The 17057-nt window shown below is 30.4% G+C and overlaps 1 protein-coding gene across 1 annotated transcript; it reads right to left on the reverse strand.

The window, feature by feature from the left end:
- Window positions 1-84: 84 nt before the first annotated feature.
- Window positions 85-12387, reverse strand: LOC111714576 (uncharacterized). Its single transcript, XM_023489714.1, has 15 exons — window positions 12289-12387; window positions 11686-11704; window positions 11588-11642; window positions 11045-11092; window positions 10333-10420; window positions 9932-10000; window positions 9516-9574; window positions 7980-8062; window positions 6670-6737; window positions 5296-5346; window positions 4238-4360; window positions 3979-4033; window positions 2230-2269; window positions 1437-1519; window positions 85-203 (listed from the first exon to the last, which is right to left on the reverse strand). Exons 1-15 carry the CDS (start codon window positions 12381-12383, stop codon window positions 99-101), a joined length of 1041 nt encoding a protein of 346 aa, XP_023345482.1. The 5' UTR covers window positions 12384-12387; the 3' UTR covers window positions 85-98.
- Between the last annotated feature and the right edge of the window lie 4670 nt (window positions 12388-17057).

Consider the following 17057-nt stretch of genomic DNA (forward strand, 5'->3'; position numbering starts at 1 on the left):
CCACCCGGGAAAATACCATTGGGAAGTTGCCGCTTGGGAAAATGCATTTGGGAAAGTTCCTAACATCAAACGATGTATACAATCACTAAAGTATACTTTTATTGATAAATATTTATAACTGGTATTCCATTCTTAACAAAGAGATCGTTCACTAAATCATAATCTCCTTGGCTGCCGTCCTTATATTGGATTGTGGTTGTCACCTAAATAGAACACTTTAAGGGTTGGTAATTTAACTTCGTGACTTCTAGAGTGGCATTTCCGATTGAAAAGGGTACCCTGTAGTCTTTAGTCTCCCAGTATATGAAAGTGCACTTGAAATCAGAGATGAGATTTTAAAAGCTTAAACCCGACAAAAACCCAACAACCCCTTTATTATTTCCTGTAAAGATAAATTGGAAAAAATCAAATTTGGTTTTGAATATGGTTTAAAAGCCAAAAAGGAAAAAAGCCCAATACGCTATTAGTATTCACATTGAAACCAGAAGAAGGATTTAAAGTTTAAAAAAAATATTTATTAAATTGGTAAAACATAGTTCGAAAGTAAAGACCAAGGAATATGAAATATAAGGGAGATGGAAATGATCCGGCCCGCCATACCATATGCAGACGGTACTCCATTTGAAAAAGAGTTTTTAGGTCGTCTTTTAATTTTTTAAATGTTGTTTTAGCTTTACCATATTTAATAAAACCGATAATACAATATAAAAAATACGTTTGTTTTGCCAGTATTTTTGCATACCAAAATTTTTTTTTTGATGGCCATTATTCAGTCTAAATTTTTCCTTGTTTAATGTATACAATAACCTATTATGAATACATGTACGCGGTATTTGTCATCAGACAAATATTTCTTATTCAAATGGAGTACCGTCTGTACTGCATGTATAATCATATGGTAGGGCCGGCCGCGTCAGTTATATCTCCCTTATATTCCATACTCCCTTGTAAATACTAATTGAAAAATAGACATAAACATTTAAGAATATCCGATAAGCGAGACTTTTAAAAGTTTCCTTCAATGAATTCGAATGGCAAATAAAATAGTTTGGTAAGATTTATTTAACAAGTTTATAGTTATCATGAGAATCTTATACTTTGAGGGTAACTCTTCAGGTTAGTTCTCTTAAATCCAGGGTGTCCCACGAACCATGACAGTTTGTGAATAGTTTGTAAGATATCAAAGACTTTTTGAAGTTAATTTCGTTAAACAAATCTTTCTCTCAAAAATATTTTACTTTCAAATCAATTTTACTTTAATATGTCTACCTTATAATATTTTTTATTAGCTCTTTAGTATCTTAAACAACTTAACACATTATGGAAGAAGACATTTTAAACTATTCACCATCTGTAATGTTTCGTGGGACACTCTGTATGTAAAATAAAATTATTTTGTGTAAGAACGACGACATTTATTTATTCCTCTGAAGTACCTGATGCCCCCATTGTAGATACTGATATCCAACAGACTTCATGTATTCAATAATATCATCCCTAGAACCCTCACTTCTCAACCCTTTACATAGATACAGTGAGACCCATATTTTTAATAGTCCAAAGCTGATGAAACAGCAATTGTGCAGTCCGTTAATTTTAAATACGAAACATGACAGTTTGTAAATAGTTTTCATTGTATTCTTCCATAATACTGTATTAGATATTTAAGACTTTTTGTAATTATTTCGTTGAACAAATCTTTTACTCAAATATGTTTATGTTTGAAATCAATTTTACTATAATATTACTGCCATATAGTATTTCTTATCATCATGTTTGGTATCAAACAACTTAAAAAATCATGGAAGAAGACATTTTATACTATTCACCGAGTGTCATGTTTCGTGGCACACCCTGTAGAAAAAACTCTTTTTTTTAGGATTTTTGAAATTTTTAAAATCAAATGATGGTTTTTCACGGTATTCTCGTTATTCCCATGTTTATTTAATGCATAATAAAGCTCAATGCTGATATATATATATATATATATATGTATATGTAAATGCTAGCTCTCTAGCTGGGAAAACAGCTAACATTTTTTTAGAGAACCCATGGATTTCCCGGGGGTAACATGTGCTAAAAAATTAGATTTTTTTTCAAGATTTAATTTTCTTTTCTAACTTTTTCCAGCATTTTTTGCTGTTTAAATGGAATCTAAATAATCCTCTAAGGTAATCATAGCTATATGTAATATTTTTAATAATTTTGAAATAAATTACATTAATTTACCCGCAAAATGTGTTTCTACGCTGAGCACCTGAATATCAACCTAAAACAAGAGAAAAATTATTAATCGGATAGCAATGCCCGATTTTGCGCAGATGGCAATGTCCGATTTTGCACAGATGGCAATGCCCCATTTTGCACAGATGGCAATGCCCGATTTTGTACAGATGGAAATGCCCGATTTTGCGCAGATGGCAATGCCCCATTTTGCGCAGATGGCAATGCCCGATTTTGCGCAAATGGCAATTCCTGATTTTGCGCAGATGGCAATGCCCAATTTACCCTTGAAAGCTTTGTCTTATATATAAAGTATGAATAAGATATCCATGTTTTGATTCTTTAAACTCTTTATTTTATCTACGAATTCTCTCCGAAATCGACTTGCGCACTTATGAATTAAGGTTTTGAGTGTATCGTTTAGATCGGGCATTGCCATTTTTGTATGGAGGGTCATTTGGAATTACGCTTACAGTCCCTTTAATATTTTAAGCTATTTTTGTACAATGTTTTATACTTTCGAGGACGTTTAATTGCAAAGATATTAGTTGAGTTAGAATTAAGGTTTCCAACGCAAGTGGATTTTATTGACGCGCAATTGAGAGACCTGCAAACTCCACGCGATTCCGCGCACTGTCGCACAATTCCGCAAAATTGCGCGCAATTCCGCCCTGCTACAACGGAATTCCAATTAGAAACCTTAGTTAGCATTTAAAGAGGCTGGTGACTTAATTTCAAGGAAATTTTATCTAAAAGTAATCAGATCGAAGTTTACACCCTGAGTTCTTTGGGATCTATGAGCCTTTTGATCTAAAAAGAATTCAATCTAAAGTCTTCCGATTTATAGAAAATTGGAACTGAAATATGTAGAAATTTATCTAACAGAGAAAATTAGAACTGAAATATGTGGAAATTGATCTAACATTTATGAAAAAAATGTGATTTTGAATTTGGAGATTCTGATCTAAAATATTTCCGTTCCAACTCCAAGTAATTTAATCAAATTTAATGAATTCTTTTTTTTATAACATGCACACTTGTTGATAGGTTTTCACTTATAATAGACATATGTCATCAATCAAGATCATTAAATTTTTCTAAATCGTTTATTCGAAAAATATTTTTGTCATAATTTATGAAGGATCAATTATACGTTTCTGGAATTATTTTAACAAGTGACAAACATGGTTTATTTGAAATACATTTTTTCCATTCATAAATCTATAGTATACAAGAACCCATAACACATTTGGAAAGGAAAGACTAATGTAAGTTAAGGTTTTCAAAAATGCAATGACCGGTATACATTTTTACTACAGGGTGTCCCACAAAACATGACAATTAATAAATAGTTTAGAATGTCTTTTCCCGTAATTTCTGTAGTTGTTAAATACTAAAGACAATAATAAAAATATTATGTAGGAGTCATATTATAGTAAAATTAACTTCAAAGTATAAAATATATTTTTTAAACTGCAAATAGCCTTTAATATATAATACAGTGTTTGGAAGACGACATTTAAAACTCTTCATCAACTGCAATGTTTTGTATGCAGTAATATCAAATACACAAATAAATGCTTAAAAGGTCGTTTTCTTTTTTCCACAGTTGCTTGGGTCCGATTGCAATAAACCATTCTAAAGCAAATTTGATCTAAAGCTATTTTACAGTTTCGTGCAAATTATTGTGTTCCAATAAGCTTTTGGCAAGAATACTTAAAAAATTAAAGAAAAATATAAAAAAAATGTTTTTACTTTATCCCAAGGAATTGTCTTCAATACTTGAAACTCCCCTCCTTCTATGTCTAAACTAAGAATGTAAATATTATTATTAATTGCGTAAAGAGTGGATTGGAAGTCGTCTTAGTACAATCTTTTCATTAGATTTTAAAAGACAATTTTTCCTTTCTTAACTGATTTTGTATAAAACATATTGCTGGACATTTAGTTCCGTTCGTTTCTGAATACTTTTCATAGGTTTAAAGTTGCAATCTATAAATTGTTAAATGATTACCTGAAATAGTTAACTGTAGGATTACCCATTGCCTGTAGTATTGAGAACAAAGGATAGCATTGAAGACTTAAACCTGTATTCTCAGTTTCATCGTCTACTAGAAGAACACCAGGACGATTTAAACTAAACAGGATATATATACAGTGAAACCCTTAATAAAGAATACATCGGAAGAATTTATCAAATGTCGTCTTGACAATTTTTCAATGAGTTTTATACTATATTACGTAAATTTCAGTATTTGCGAAAATAAATAAATAGCCATAAATATGCGGGAACAGTTTTAAAGAGTTCCATATCATCATTTAATTAAAAAAACTAAATATCTGCAACATTCCATTATCAGAAGATGAAGAATACGACATTTGATGAATTCTTTCGATGTATTCCTTATTAAGGGTTTCACTGTATATAGCACTGTAGTCCTAAACCTATATGCTCAGTTTCATCGTCTACTAGGAGAACTCTTGGACGATTTAAACTAAATACAAATTAAAGGGACTGTGCACTACCTGAATATATAAAAAGGGACTGTGCACTACCTGAATATATGAAAAGGGACTGTTCACTACCTGAATATATAAAAAGGAACTGTTCACTACCTGAATATATAAAAAGGGACTGTGTACTACCTAAATATATGAAAAGGGACTGTTCACTACCTGAATATATATAAAAAGGAACTGTGCACTACCTGAATATATAAAAAGGGACTGTTCACTACCTGAATATATAAAAAGGGACTGTGTACTACCTAAATATATGAAAAGGGACTGTTCACTACCTGAATATATAAAAAGGAACTGTGCACTACCTAAATATATGAAAAGGGACAGTGCACTACCTGAATATATTAAAAAGGGACTGTGCACTACTTGAATATATAAAAAGGGACTGTGAACTTCCTGAATATTTAAAAAGGGACTGTTCACTACCTGAATATGAAAAAGGGACTGTTCACTCCCTGAATATATAAATAAGGGAATGTGCACTTGCGGAATATATATATTATAAGGGACTGTGCACTGCCTGAATATATAAAAAAGAATTGTGACTACCTGAATGGAATGGTGGAAACTCTAGGTAAAGGAGAGAGACAGGTATTGATACTAAACAATTCAAACTTAACAAAACATTTAAAATCCTTATGCTTATTCGTTTGCGTCTATTTGTAGTTGTTTTTTCCATTCCACCAGTCGGGACAAAAGTTTTGAAGGACCTCAAAATATGAAGATTTATAAGTTTTGAAGGACCTCAAAAGATGAAGATTTATAAGATTTAAATGATCTTAAAAGCTGAAGATTTATAAGATTTGAAGGACCTTAAAAGCTGAAGATTTATAAGATTTGAAGGACCTCAAAAGCTGAAGATTTATAAGTTTTGAAGGACCTCAAAAGCTGAAGATTTATAAGATTTGAAGGACCTCAAAGGCTGAAGATTTATAAGATTTGAAGGACCTCAAAATATGAAGATTTAAAAGTTTTGAAGGACCTCAAAAGCTGAAGATTTATAAGATTTGAAGGACCTCAAAAGCTGAAGATTTATAAGATTTGAAGGACCTCAAAAGCTGAAGATTTATAAGATTTGAAGGACCTCAAAATATTTGAAGGACCTCAAAAGCTGAAGATTTATAAGATTTGAAGGACCTCAAAAGCTGAAGATTTATAAGATTTAAAGGACCTCAAAAGCTGAAGATTTATAAGTTTTGAAGGACCTCAAAAGCTGAAGATTTATAAGTTTTAAAGGACCTTAAAAGCTGAAGATTTATAAGATTTGAAGGACCTCAAAAGCTGAAGATTTATAAGTTTTGAAGGACCTCAAAAGATGAAGATTTATAAGATTTAAAGGACCTTAAAAGCTGAAAATTTATAAGATTTGAAGGACCTCAAAATATGAAGATTTATAAGATTTGAAGGACCTCAAAAGCTGAAGATTCATAAGATTTGAAGGACCTCAAAAGCTGAAGATTTATAGTTTTGAAGGACTTCAAAAAATGAAGATTTATAAGTTTTGAAGGACCTCAAAAGCTGAAGATTTATAAGATTTGAAGGACCTCAAAAGCTGAAGATTTATAAGATTTGAAGGACCTCAAAAGCTGAAGATTTATAAGTTTTGAAGGACCTCAAAACATAAAGATTTACAACAGGTTGGAAAAAAATTGCAGCTTACAAATAATATTAAAAATTTTAAATTCATCAGTTAAATAGAAGAACCTTCGAAATCTTTTTTATCTTTTCATATGAAAAAATAATGATTGCGATGATTGTTTGGTTTGGCCACCGAAGAAAATCTTGGTCAAAGACGACCTTGCAGCGGAGTAAGCTCAATTGTTTTTGGTTAATAACTCGAGATGCGTAATCTTTTTAAGTTCCGACAGATTTAATGAACAGAAGACTTTTAATTTATTTTTGACAAATGTAAGTTTCTAATTCCTGGAAACTTTTCTGTTTTTGCTCATTCCCTCCTTGTAATTCCCAGGATGCGGTTCTACTAATAATCCCTGAAATTCAACCAAATTTTAGAATTCTAAAACTCATTTAGAATAAAAGAAATTGTCTAAGTCTTATATCTTTAAGGTACTGTTAGCGTAATTTCAAGCGAACTTCAATGAAAAGATTTACAACGATATACCCTTGAAAGTTTTGTCTGACCAAGTTTAAATTAGAACTCCATGTTTTGTTTTTGAAAACTGTTTAGTTTGATTTGTGATTTCTCTGGAAACGTGACTTGCGCATTTCTTGCTTGCGAGAAAGACTGGAAAAATTAATTTGCGACCTAATGTCGTAGACCTTTAATATTTCAAACTATTCATTTCGTTAAATCAAAAAGTAAAAGTTAAAAAAAAATTAGTTCTACGCCATTGGGTTGCAAAGATAAAAAATAAAAAATTAGATTTTTTCTTTATTTGGAACTTCAAAGCGGGAATGATTTTCACTAAAAAGTTAACCAATTTCTACAGTTTTTAATGGCCATGACTTGCTAAAATGTCGGAAAGTTTATCATTCGTTGCAATTTCTTGTTTTCGATGTTATTGATGTGTTTATATCATTATTTTGATAGATTTTTCATTTTCAAAATTTTGAAATTCAATAGAATAACTTTTAAAATAAGATAAATTTGAATCTAAAATTTGAATTTTTTTTCTTCATTCTAAACATTAGACAGATACCTCAACTTTTTATCAGCCTCGCTAAACGCTAAACGAACAGTAAAAATCTTCAAAAATCTGGAAACTAAACTACTCGAAAAAGAACGAACGATATTTACTAAAATCAAATACCATCCATGACCAATACTTTAGTTTTAGCTGAAAATATATAGAGAAAATCAGAAAAATATTTGACATTCTGAGTGCCATGGGCTTGGATAAAAAGAAAAAATCTTTAAAAAATGGAATGATTTTGTATAGAACGAACAAACGAAACGATCGTAAAACAAACTTTAGGTTTGCATAAAATGAACGCTAGGTTTATGTAAAACAAATGATAGGTATAACGTAAAATGAACAGTAGGTTTACGGAAAATGAGTGGTACAGGTTTACATAAAATGAATTGTAGGTTTACGTCAAACAAATTGTAGGTTTACATAAAATGAATGTTACATTTACGTAAAATGAACGGTAGGTTTCCATAAAATGAACGATAGGTTTACCTAAAATGAGCGGTAGGTTTACGTCAAACGAATGGTGGGTTTACATAAAATGAACGTTGCATTTTTTAGATTTTAAAATGATATCTTTACCTTCCAGCCATGGTTTAACTCAAAATATAAAGAATCAGAGAAGTACTCGAAATTATGGGCTCCAGCTTCAATAAAAAATCCATCTAGTAAAAAGTACAACGAATCATTCAGAATGAAAATGTTATAAATTAATCATCTAAATCCAGTTCTAATACATTAGTGTAAGAATATTGAATATTCATTTCACACTAAAATGATAACCTTTTTTATCAAATTATTATTATCAATATTAATATTATGATTAGGGTTTCCAACGCATAGTGCATTTTACTTGTGCACAATTGCGTGCGCTTTAAGTCCGCACAATTCTGCACAATTCCGTTCTTTTTCGTCGACGAAATTCCGATTGGAAACCCTAATTATGATTTATAACTGGTTCTTTGCTTCATAGTTTGTGTGAGTGCGTTGTGACTTTAAAGGGAGTGTATGCGAAAATTAAAGGGGATATAAGCTTACGGCGAAAAATAAACGCCTGTTGCGCCTTTACGGAGAAAATTGTTAAAAGCGACTCATACTGAAGAACGTAGCGTCCGTACAAAAGTTGCAGCATTGTAAATAATCAATTTAATTCCAAACAAATCATTCAGATATTACAAAAAATAGTCATTGATTATTTTTCGACGCATTTGTACATAGTTAATATTTTATAATATATCACATATATATTATAATATATTTTTTTAAAATAATATTTTGCTGGCGCTGGATTTTCGAACATTCCTGGAAAAGCTGAAAATGTCGTCTTCATTATCAGAAATTCTCGAAACAGGAATAAATGTTTTCAAAAGTAACTCTCAGATCGTGAAAAATGAAAAATATTATGAACTATCAACTAGATACGTATGCGTTGAAAAATTATCAATGATTATTGTTTTTAATATCTGAATGATTCGTTTGAAATTAAATTGATTTGTTTACGATCCGAGTTTAATATTGCAAATTTCTGATTTTGTATGCAGACGCTACGGTATGAGTCGTTTTCAATTTTCTCTTTATAGACACAACAGATAGAGGTAAGATTAGTAGCGATCAAATCGCTTATTTTTTGCCGTAAGCCTATACCCCCCTTTCATTTTTCGCGAACACTCACTTTAAGTGACCCTCCATTTACAACTAAACCATTTCAACCTTTCTTTTTTAAATAAAACAATCAGTTTCAATAAACCCAAACATCTAGTCCATACTTGATTTGATAAAGGTTTTAAGGATACATCAATCTAATCTATCGCTCTATCATTAAAGGGTTTCTTGAAATCACGTTTAAACAGTTTGTTTTTACATTTTAGAATAGCAAAAACAAAATTTTAAGAAAAGAAACCTATAACATATTTTAATTTAGTTGGTTTAAGACATAAAAATATAAAATTTAATTTTAGAGTTTACTTTAATATGAATAATTATTTATTGTTAAATTTGATTAAACTACCTTTAAGTTTACTTTAATATGAATAATTATGTTTTGTTAAATTTGATTAAACTACCTTTAAGTTTACTTTAATATGAATGATTATGTATTGTTAAATTTGATTAAACTACCTTTAAGTTTTCCTTGGAAGACAATTTGATCCACTTCTAAAGGCACTTGTTCAGGATTTCTAAAGGAAAACTTAAAAGTTAGAATTTTTAAAGGATGAAATCACGATTTTTGTAATTATTTTTCACCTAATTCAAATTTTTAATCTATATATCTTAATAACCTGATGTTGTAGCAGTAAAGTATTTCAAACTTTGAATTATGTTTTTCAAAAAGTCTGCGAGTATAACAAACAAATCAGGTTTCAAAGTAAATTAGTTTTGTTTATGAATGTAACAATTGTAAAATTCAAAATCTCTGTTTAAAAAACGCCACCTCGCCCTTTAAGCATGTATTTATTAATTTTTTGGAATGAATAAGTCCACTATTCAAAAAAGTGGTAGCGGAGCGCTCTGAATAATTTATTTTAAAAAAATACTTTAAATGGTATTCAAGAGGCCGAAACAGTCTGTAGTTATCAGTAGAACCGTTCCTCAACAGACTCTCTCTAAAAAGTTATTTTTCAATTCATTTTGTACTTTTCGTGTGGGATTCCTTTCAAATGTTTTTAAATTTTAAAGCTTTTAAAAGCAGACAAATTCTTGAATCATTTATTCGCATCGAAATAAAGTACATTTACAGATCCAACTTCGTGTTTCAAAACAAACGGACTTTAACTAGCAATAAAAAATCGAATTTTGAAGCAAGACAAAAATCGAATTTTTCAGCCAATCGAAATTTTGCGTTGAACGAAAATCGCGAAAATGAACGAAATTAAATACCTGATTATATCTACTAGTTAATTAAATACCTGATTATATCTGCTAGTTGATTAAATACCTGATTATATCTGCTAGTTGGGGACTCTCTTGATCTAAGCAGGAGAGCATTGGAGAATGTACAGTCGAATACCAACCTGTATTCAGAACTGGAAAACAACATGACATTAATAAATTTTTTTTCCCCAACTTGGCACTTCGTATTAAAGTTTATTTATCACGGACTTCCACTTTTTAGTTTCCTATCAAAGGAATTGAGTTTTTGTCACAAACTCAAACTTTACAATCCCTCTATCTTTGCAACCTGATGGTGTAAACAATTTATATTTTATACTTAGACTATTTGATAAAACATAGTTCATTGTCTGAAATATCCAAGGTTTATGACATTGGGTTGCAAAGATATATGACTTTAAAAATCAGAGTTTGTGGCAAAGTTGAAAAAGAACAATAATACCAATCATAAAACAATGTGTATGATCCAAAAGACAGTGGAATTGGATAATTATTTAATATTTATTCAATGTTAAAAAAGTTTTTTTTTAATTGGTTTTAGAATCCACTTATTCAATGAAATAGGTCTAAATATCACTTAAAAAATTCTGTATTCTATGTTCATTGAACTATTTAATTGAAATCAAATTTTAAGTCTATAGCAGTCTTCTTCTACACTCATAGGAGAAGAGTGGCGTTCTCTCCCTTTAAGCTTTTAATTTTAGATAAATGCCCCCTTGTAACTCTGTCTGTAAAAGAAGAAAACATATCTATAATACCTTTTTCGTCATTTTCTTGTTCTTTATTTGCTATCGAAAACTGGAATTCTTAAAGTATAAATAACATTTTGATCAACAAAAGAAAATGTTATGTTTCCGTAAAATAGATAAAAATTACAAATCCTAATTTATTCAAAATAATAACCTCTTTACAGATTTGTAATTTACAGTTTAAAATTTGGTTATTTTTATCATATTTTTATCATATTTTTATCATATTTTTATCATATTTTTATCATGAAAATTATAAAAAGAACTTGCTTCCTTCCATGTTAGCATTTTCGCGGATTCAAAGCAAAGAAAAAGAAAGACTGAACTTTTTATCCAAGGGTTGTGGTGGTAAACTGCAGAAACCAAAGGAAAATAATAAAATGATTAAAATATATTCATTTTTGTATTAACAAAATTCTTTAAAATCGATATAAAATGTCACGAAAAATGGAATTCAGAAATTTCCAATAAAATGGTGAATTTAAATGATTCAAATTTTAGAATTTATAAATTTAAAAACACTAAAAAGTTTGCAAAATTGTTTTTACTTTCCTATGGAATAGAAATATTTTAGAGGATGAGAACTATTACTGTCATCTTTCCAAATTATTATTAATTATTAAATATTATTATTGTTATTACTATTGTTACCTAGGAAGCCCGATATGCCTAAGTTAACATGTTTCTTTTTAACAAATTGGTAAAAAAGATTGTTGTCATTTTTAAAAACACATAATTTAACGGTTTAAAATATATTTACATTTTTTTATTCTTCATGCAATAAGATTCCATCCTTGAATCCTTTATCTGATCAATAATAAAGAAGATATCGTCATTTTTCTAGGTTTAAAAGTGTTTGATTCCTATATATTTTACTAGAAATTAGCTGAAGTGCCCGGCGTTGCCCGTAGAATAAAAAATCTGATTTAAAAAAATTGATTTAAATTTTTTTTTGTAAAAAAAATATACAGCATTTTTTACCCAATGTTACCCCTGTGTTCTCTAAAAAAATCAGCCCATTCGGTCCAGCCGTTTGGCCGCCTATAGGGAACATATATATATGAATGTCTTGTTTTATTATATAGAAATATATACTTTCACTTTTGTAAAGAAACTGCAATTGAAAATGATTAGTTTTAAAATTATAAACATTATAAAAATGTAATTCCAACTTGGCCCTTTAAGTTGAATTAGAACTTCATGGAACAATCAGAAAGCAAATGAACAATTTTTTGTTAATATTAAAAACATTCCTAATTGCATCCTTACATTCAGAGTTATAATCAAGTCTTCCCCTAGAATTATTCACCAGAAATCCGCAAATTAGTACAATATTTTTCATCAACATTTTTCTGAAAAAATCATGACTTGCAAAATCTGTATTAAATGGTAGTTTGTAGCTTTGAATTGTATATTTCAACCCAACGATTGAATAAATTTTAAATACGGGGTAACCCATAAAGGACGAGACCTGAATATAACGATAATTATAGGTAAGTTTTGGTCCTCCTACCTTGGCTAATGCGAAGTCATAAAATTTTGGAAAAAAATTCAAAGTTGCATGCAAACGTAATATAAATATAAAGATTTGAAAAAAAATTTTAGCAGGTGCCTAAAGTAGGGTTTCTACGAAACATAATTATTTTGCGCATCATTTTCGCGTTAATACGAAACCGATTTTGCACAAAATTGCGCATTCATATGCAAGAAATTGTACATTCGGTTGAAATAAAGTTAAATTTACTGCACACGAAATGAAAATGATTACAAAATAATGTAATAAGTTTTTGCCCAAAATTTCGCGATGCTAATGAAAAGGATAATAAAAAATTGCATGATATTATACTGGTGCAAGAATACGAAAGATTGTATTATTTCGACATTTGCAGTAAAAAACAATAGCAGCATTGTATTCAACAACATTTAGTTCTATTACATATGTACAAAACAAAGTGGTATATATGTAGTTTACTATTCAAAGTTTGAACACTGTTAAAATTTTGGTTACTTTCTTTAATTAAATTTTTTATGATAAGCATAGTTTAAAAAGACACTGAAATAAAAAGAAAGTGAACTGGTGTAGCATAGTAGCGTATATCAAACATGCTGATGACAAGCATATTTTTTTCTTTAAAATTTGTGCGCAATAGCTCACACGCATCAATGCGCAATTATTCGAAATTGTGTGCAGTTTATACTCGAAACTAAGAAATTTTTTGAGCAAAAAATGTCAAATAGCAGTCTCATCATTTGAGGGTCGCACGGTATCTATTAGAAAGAAGTTTTTAGGATCAAGATATGCTTTGAATCTTTTTTAAAACTTAAAATCAGTCTTACAAAAAAGGCTGTGTACTGTGTAGTGTGTAGGTGTAAAGAAGGGGTTGTTGTTGTTGTTGTTGTACGGAAAGCCGGTTTTTAGAATAAAAATTAGAACTTATTTTCAAGGATGTTTTTTTTAACATTACATATCTTTCTGGCTATATGCATGTGTTCGCTGATTACTAAATAAAGTTGTTTTTCGAGTAATTTTTGTTGTTCAGAAATGCATTATTAATTAACTGAGTTCTTGCCCCAAACTCTAATTTCTAATCCCTATTTCCTTAACACCTGGTGGTGCAGTAGAAGGTGTATATCATTTGATGCAACTTAGAATATTTGATCTAATTAAGAGAATTAAAAGTTTGAAATATAAAAGGTATACAAGATTGGGTTGCAAACATAGAGTTATTAGAAACATCTGAGTTTGTGGCAATAACTTAGATCCTTAGTCCAGATTTCAATTTATCAACACAAATCTAAATTATCTAAAAAAAAATATCTCCGTTAATCTTGAGAATAATGAACCTGATCATCAAGAAGTCCTTTGTTTATAATCGATAACTAACCTTAACGATTTGTTCCATCTGTTAATCAAGTTACCGTAAATTAATGATTTAGATTTTTTAATGGCATTAATTGTAGATTTTTCGAAAACTCATTAACGGTTAGATAAAACTGTATGTTCGTTAACGATATTTTCCGTTCCTTCTCAAAGTTTCCGTTCATTAACGATCTCAATTTTATTAATGGCGTTAAAAAAAGATATTTAAGAAATAGTTGAAGGTGCCAACTAACAGCTGAACAAATTTGATGGCAACATTCGAAAACATCAAAACACGTAAAAAAATATTAATACTTAAAATTTCTGTCTTAATATCTGTAAGTTTTATGAAAATTTAAATTGGATAATTAACGAAAGCATGTTGTTATATATATTTTAAACACATCTTAGTGTTCTTTTCTATGAACCATGAATTTTTCTTCAAGAACAGCTATTTCACCTCCAGAATATCAAATAACGATCTTTTTGGCAATACGCGTAGCTTTATGTCCCCCCCCCCTAGACAAATTCAAAAAACATCATAAAAATTCATCAAACAGACTTAAATTTTGGGTTTTACTAACCTTATAAAGTCTAAAAATAATTGATTTGCTCGAAAAACTAACTTTAACTTTTTAACTTTAACGTTCACTTAACTCCATCACAGCTAGCCAGTGGCGCAACTAGCACTTTTGTGAGGGGGGGGGGCGAAATTCTATTTTCAAGGGTTTGTGAGAGGGTACAGTGTCCGTGTCAACAAATTTTGAAAATGAAAGAGCTATTTTGAGGGTTTGAATTTTTAATTGTTGCAGGCCTGGCTCAGTGCTCAATATATACCATTTCTTATTTTATCCAATGGCTTGTTCTAGTGTTAAAAACATTTAACGTCCAATAACTGTACTTTTAAATGACCGACATGAGTCAACTCGTTAAATGTTTGTGCGAAGCGGTAAATAATTATGTTCTTCTAATGTCTTTATATGTATTTCTTACTGTATGTTAGTCCCTGGCTTAGTCATATTCACTGTGTGTATTATAAGTCCCTATTGCAGTTTACATCAGATATTTGTAATTCATCTACTATCATCTATAATCCATATATAGTCTTTCTTTAGTCCCTCTGTTCTTGTTTGCCAATAAGGGGTTAACTCTTTTTCTCTTCCTAAAGCCTGCATAAGGCCCAAAAGTCAGATGAAATCCTTATTATTTCTTTAGATTGTTCTAAATTTATATGCAGTTTCTTAAGTCGTAAGTTGTATGAATTGTAATCGCCGTAAAAAGCTATGCTTACATATAGTTTTTTTTTGCGAGAGGATAAATTAAGTATTCTTGATTTTCTTTATGTTGAAAAAGAGGCAATAGTTAGAAACTCTTGTAGCAATTATGCGTGAATCGCCAAAGAAAAATGTTTGTATTTTTTTCTTAATTGGACAAAACTTGATAAAAGATGGTCCATAATCATGAACGTAATACAGTCGAAAGAGGGGGGGGGCGAAATGTGCTCAGGGGGGGGGGGCAAAATCGGAAGATATTGAAAGCTCGAAAAGGCAGACATAGCTCAAAATCATTAAATTCTGTTCCAGTTTCAATAGTTTAATTTTCCGACCGGAGTTGGATCAACATGCTATAAATATAAAGCTGACTGCTGCTAGAATATAAACCTGAGAATGAACAGATATAAAGCTGACTACTGCTAGAATATAAACCTGAGAACGAACAGATATAAAGCTGACTGCTGCTAGAATATAAACCTGAGAACGAACAGAAAACTCCATGTATATGATTTACCTTTGAATGACTTGCAATGCATATGCAACATGTTAAAACTTTAAAAATTTAAGTAATTGTTCATATGCGTAGCGGTATAACATATCTGGGACGTGCTCATGAGTCGGTTCATCTCATAAAGGTTTAAAGAGACTTCACCATAGATTAATAAAGATACAGATAGAACACTATATGTCGTCTTTTTAAGATTTAGGTTTTTTGTTCACAATAACCCTGAGGAAGAAGCCAAAAGGAGATACGCGCACGCCGCATTGAATTACAAGACAGAGAGAGAGCATGCGCGTAGCTCCTTTGGTCTTCTTCCTTAGGGTTATTGTGAACGAAAAACCCCAAAATCTAGTGTTTTATCTGTATTGTTATTAATCTATGGACTGTACAATCCAAAGTTTGGCATACCAGTATATACTATATACCCTTTAAACCTTCTTTGTTTGAGGATGAATCAAATATCCCATATCACACTATACAATGTGCCTGTGAAATACAGGAGGTTTTTTAAACTTGTGTTTTAAGTTTGAATAAAAGATTTTTTTTTCAAATTTTTTAGTTATCATAAATAGTGCCTAATTATGACTAATAGTTGTATATAAAACTTTAAACATTTCTTACGCAGAAAGGAAGATATTTGGAGAAATATTTCTGGAGTAAACTTAGTTTGTTTAATGTTGTAATCTTTGATTTAAACAATATTGTTAACCATTAATTTCAAAACCTCTATAAAATGTCGTCTTACCCCACCAGAATCCTAACCGGCCTACTATCCTAATTTGTCTTGCGTGTTGCTGTTTTCCGTCAACAAATATATTTTTGTTTGAAAAATGTTAAGATTTAAAGAAATGATACAAATTTTCTAGATTTGATTTGAACTACAAAAAAGGTATTGCTTAAATCATTGATTTTAAAAGATTAAAAAAAATCAAATCAAATTCATTTAAAATTGCTTCTTTTCAGTCCCTTTAACAGTTTGTAATTTCATGCTCCCCAACCCCCTCTTAATAAAACAGCATTAAGAAACCGTAAACGCAATTCATCCGTTTCTGGAATGTCATGTCCAATTTACAACAGTATCCGTAATAGTTGGTATAAATTGTAAACTGCAGTGAATCCCATATATATGAATTCATAGCAAGAGTTTTTTATAATGTCGTATTCTCAACATATTTAATATCAAAGGCCGCGGAAACACGAGCAGTGGCGGATATAAGGGGGGTTATTGGGGTTATTTACCCCCCCCTAGAATCCTGGGGGTAAATACCCCCCCCTAGAATCCCGGGGGTAAATACCCCCCCCTAGAATCCTGGGGGTAAATACCCCCCCCTAGAATCCTGGGGGTAATTACCCCTGAACATATATTCAGGCCCTGAATAGCAGGGG

Source organism: Eurytemora carolleeae, unplaced genomic scaffold (assembly GCF_000591075.1).
Source record: "Eurytemora carolleeae unplaced genomic scaffold, Eaff_2.0 scaffold1601, whole genome shotgun sequence".
NCBI lineage: Eukaryota > Metazoa > Arthropoda > Copepoda > Calanoida > Temoridae > Eurytemora > Eurytemora carolleeae.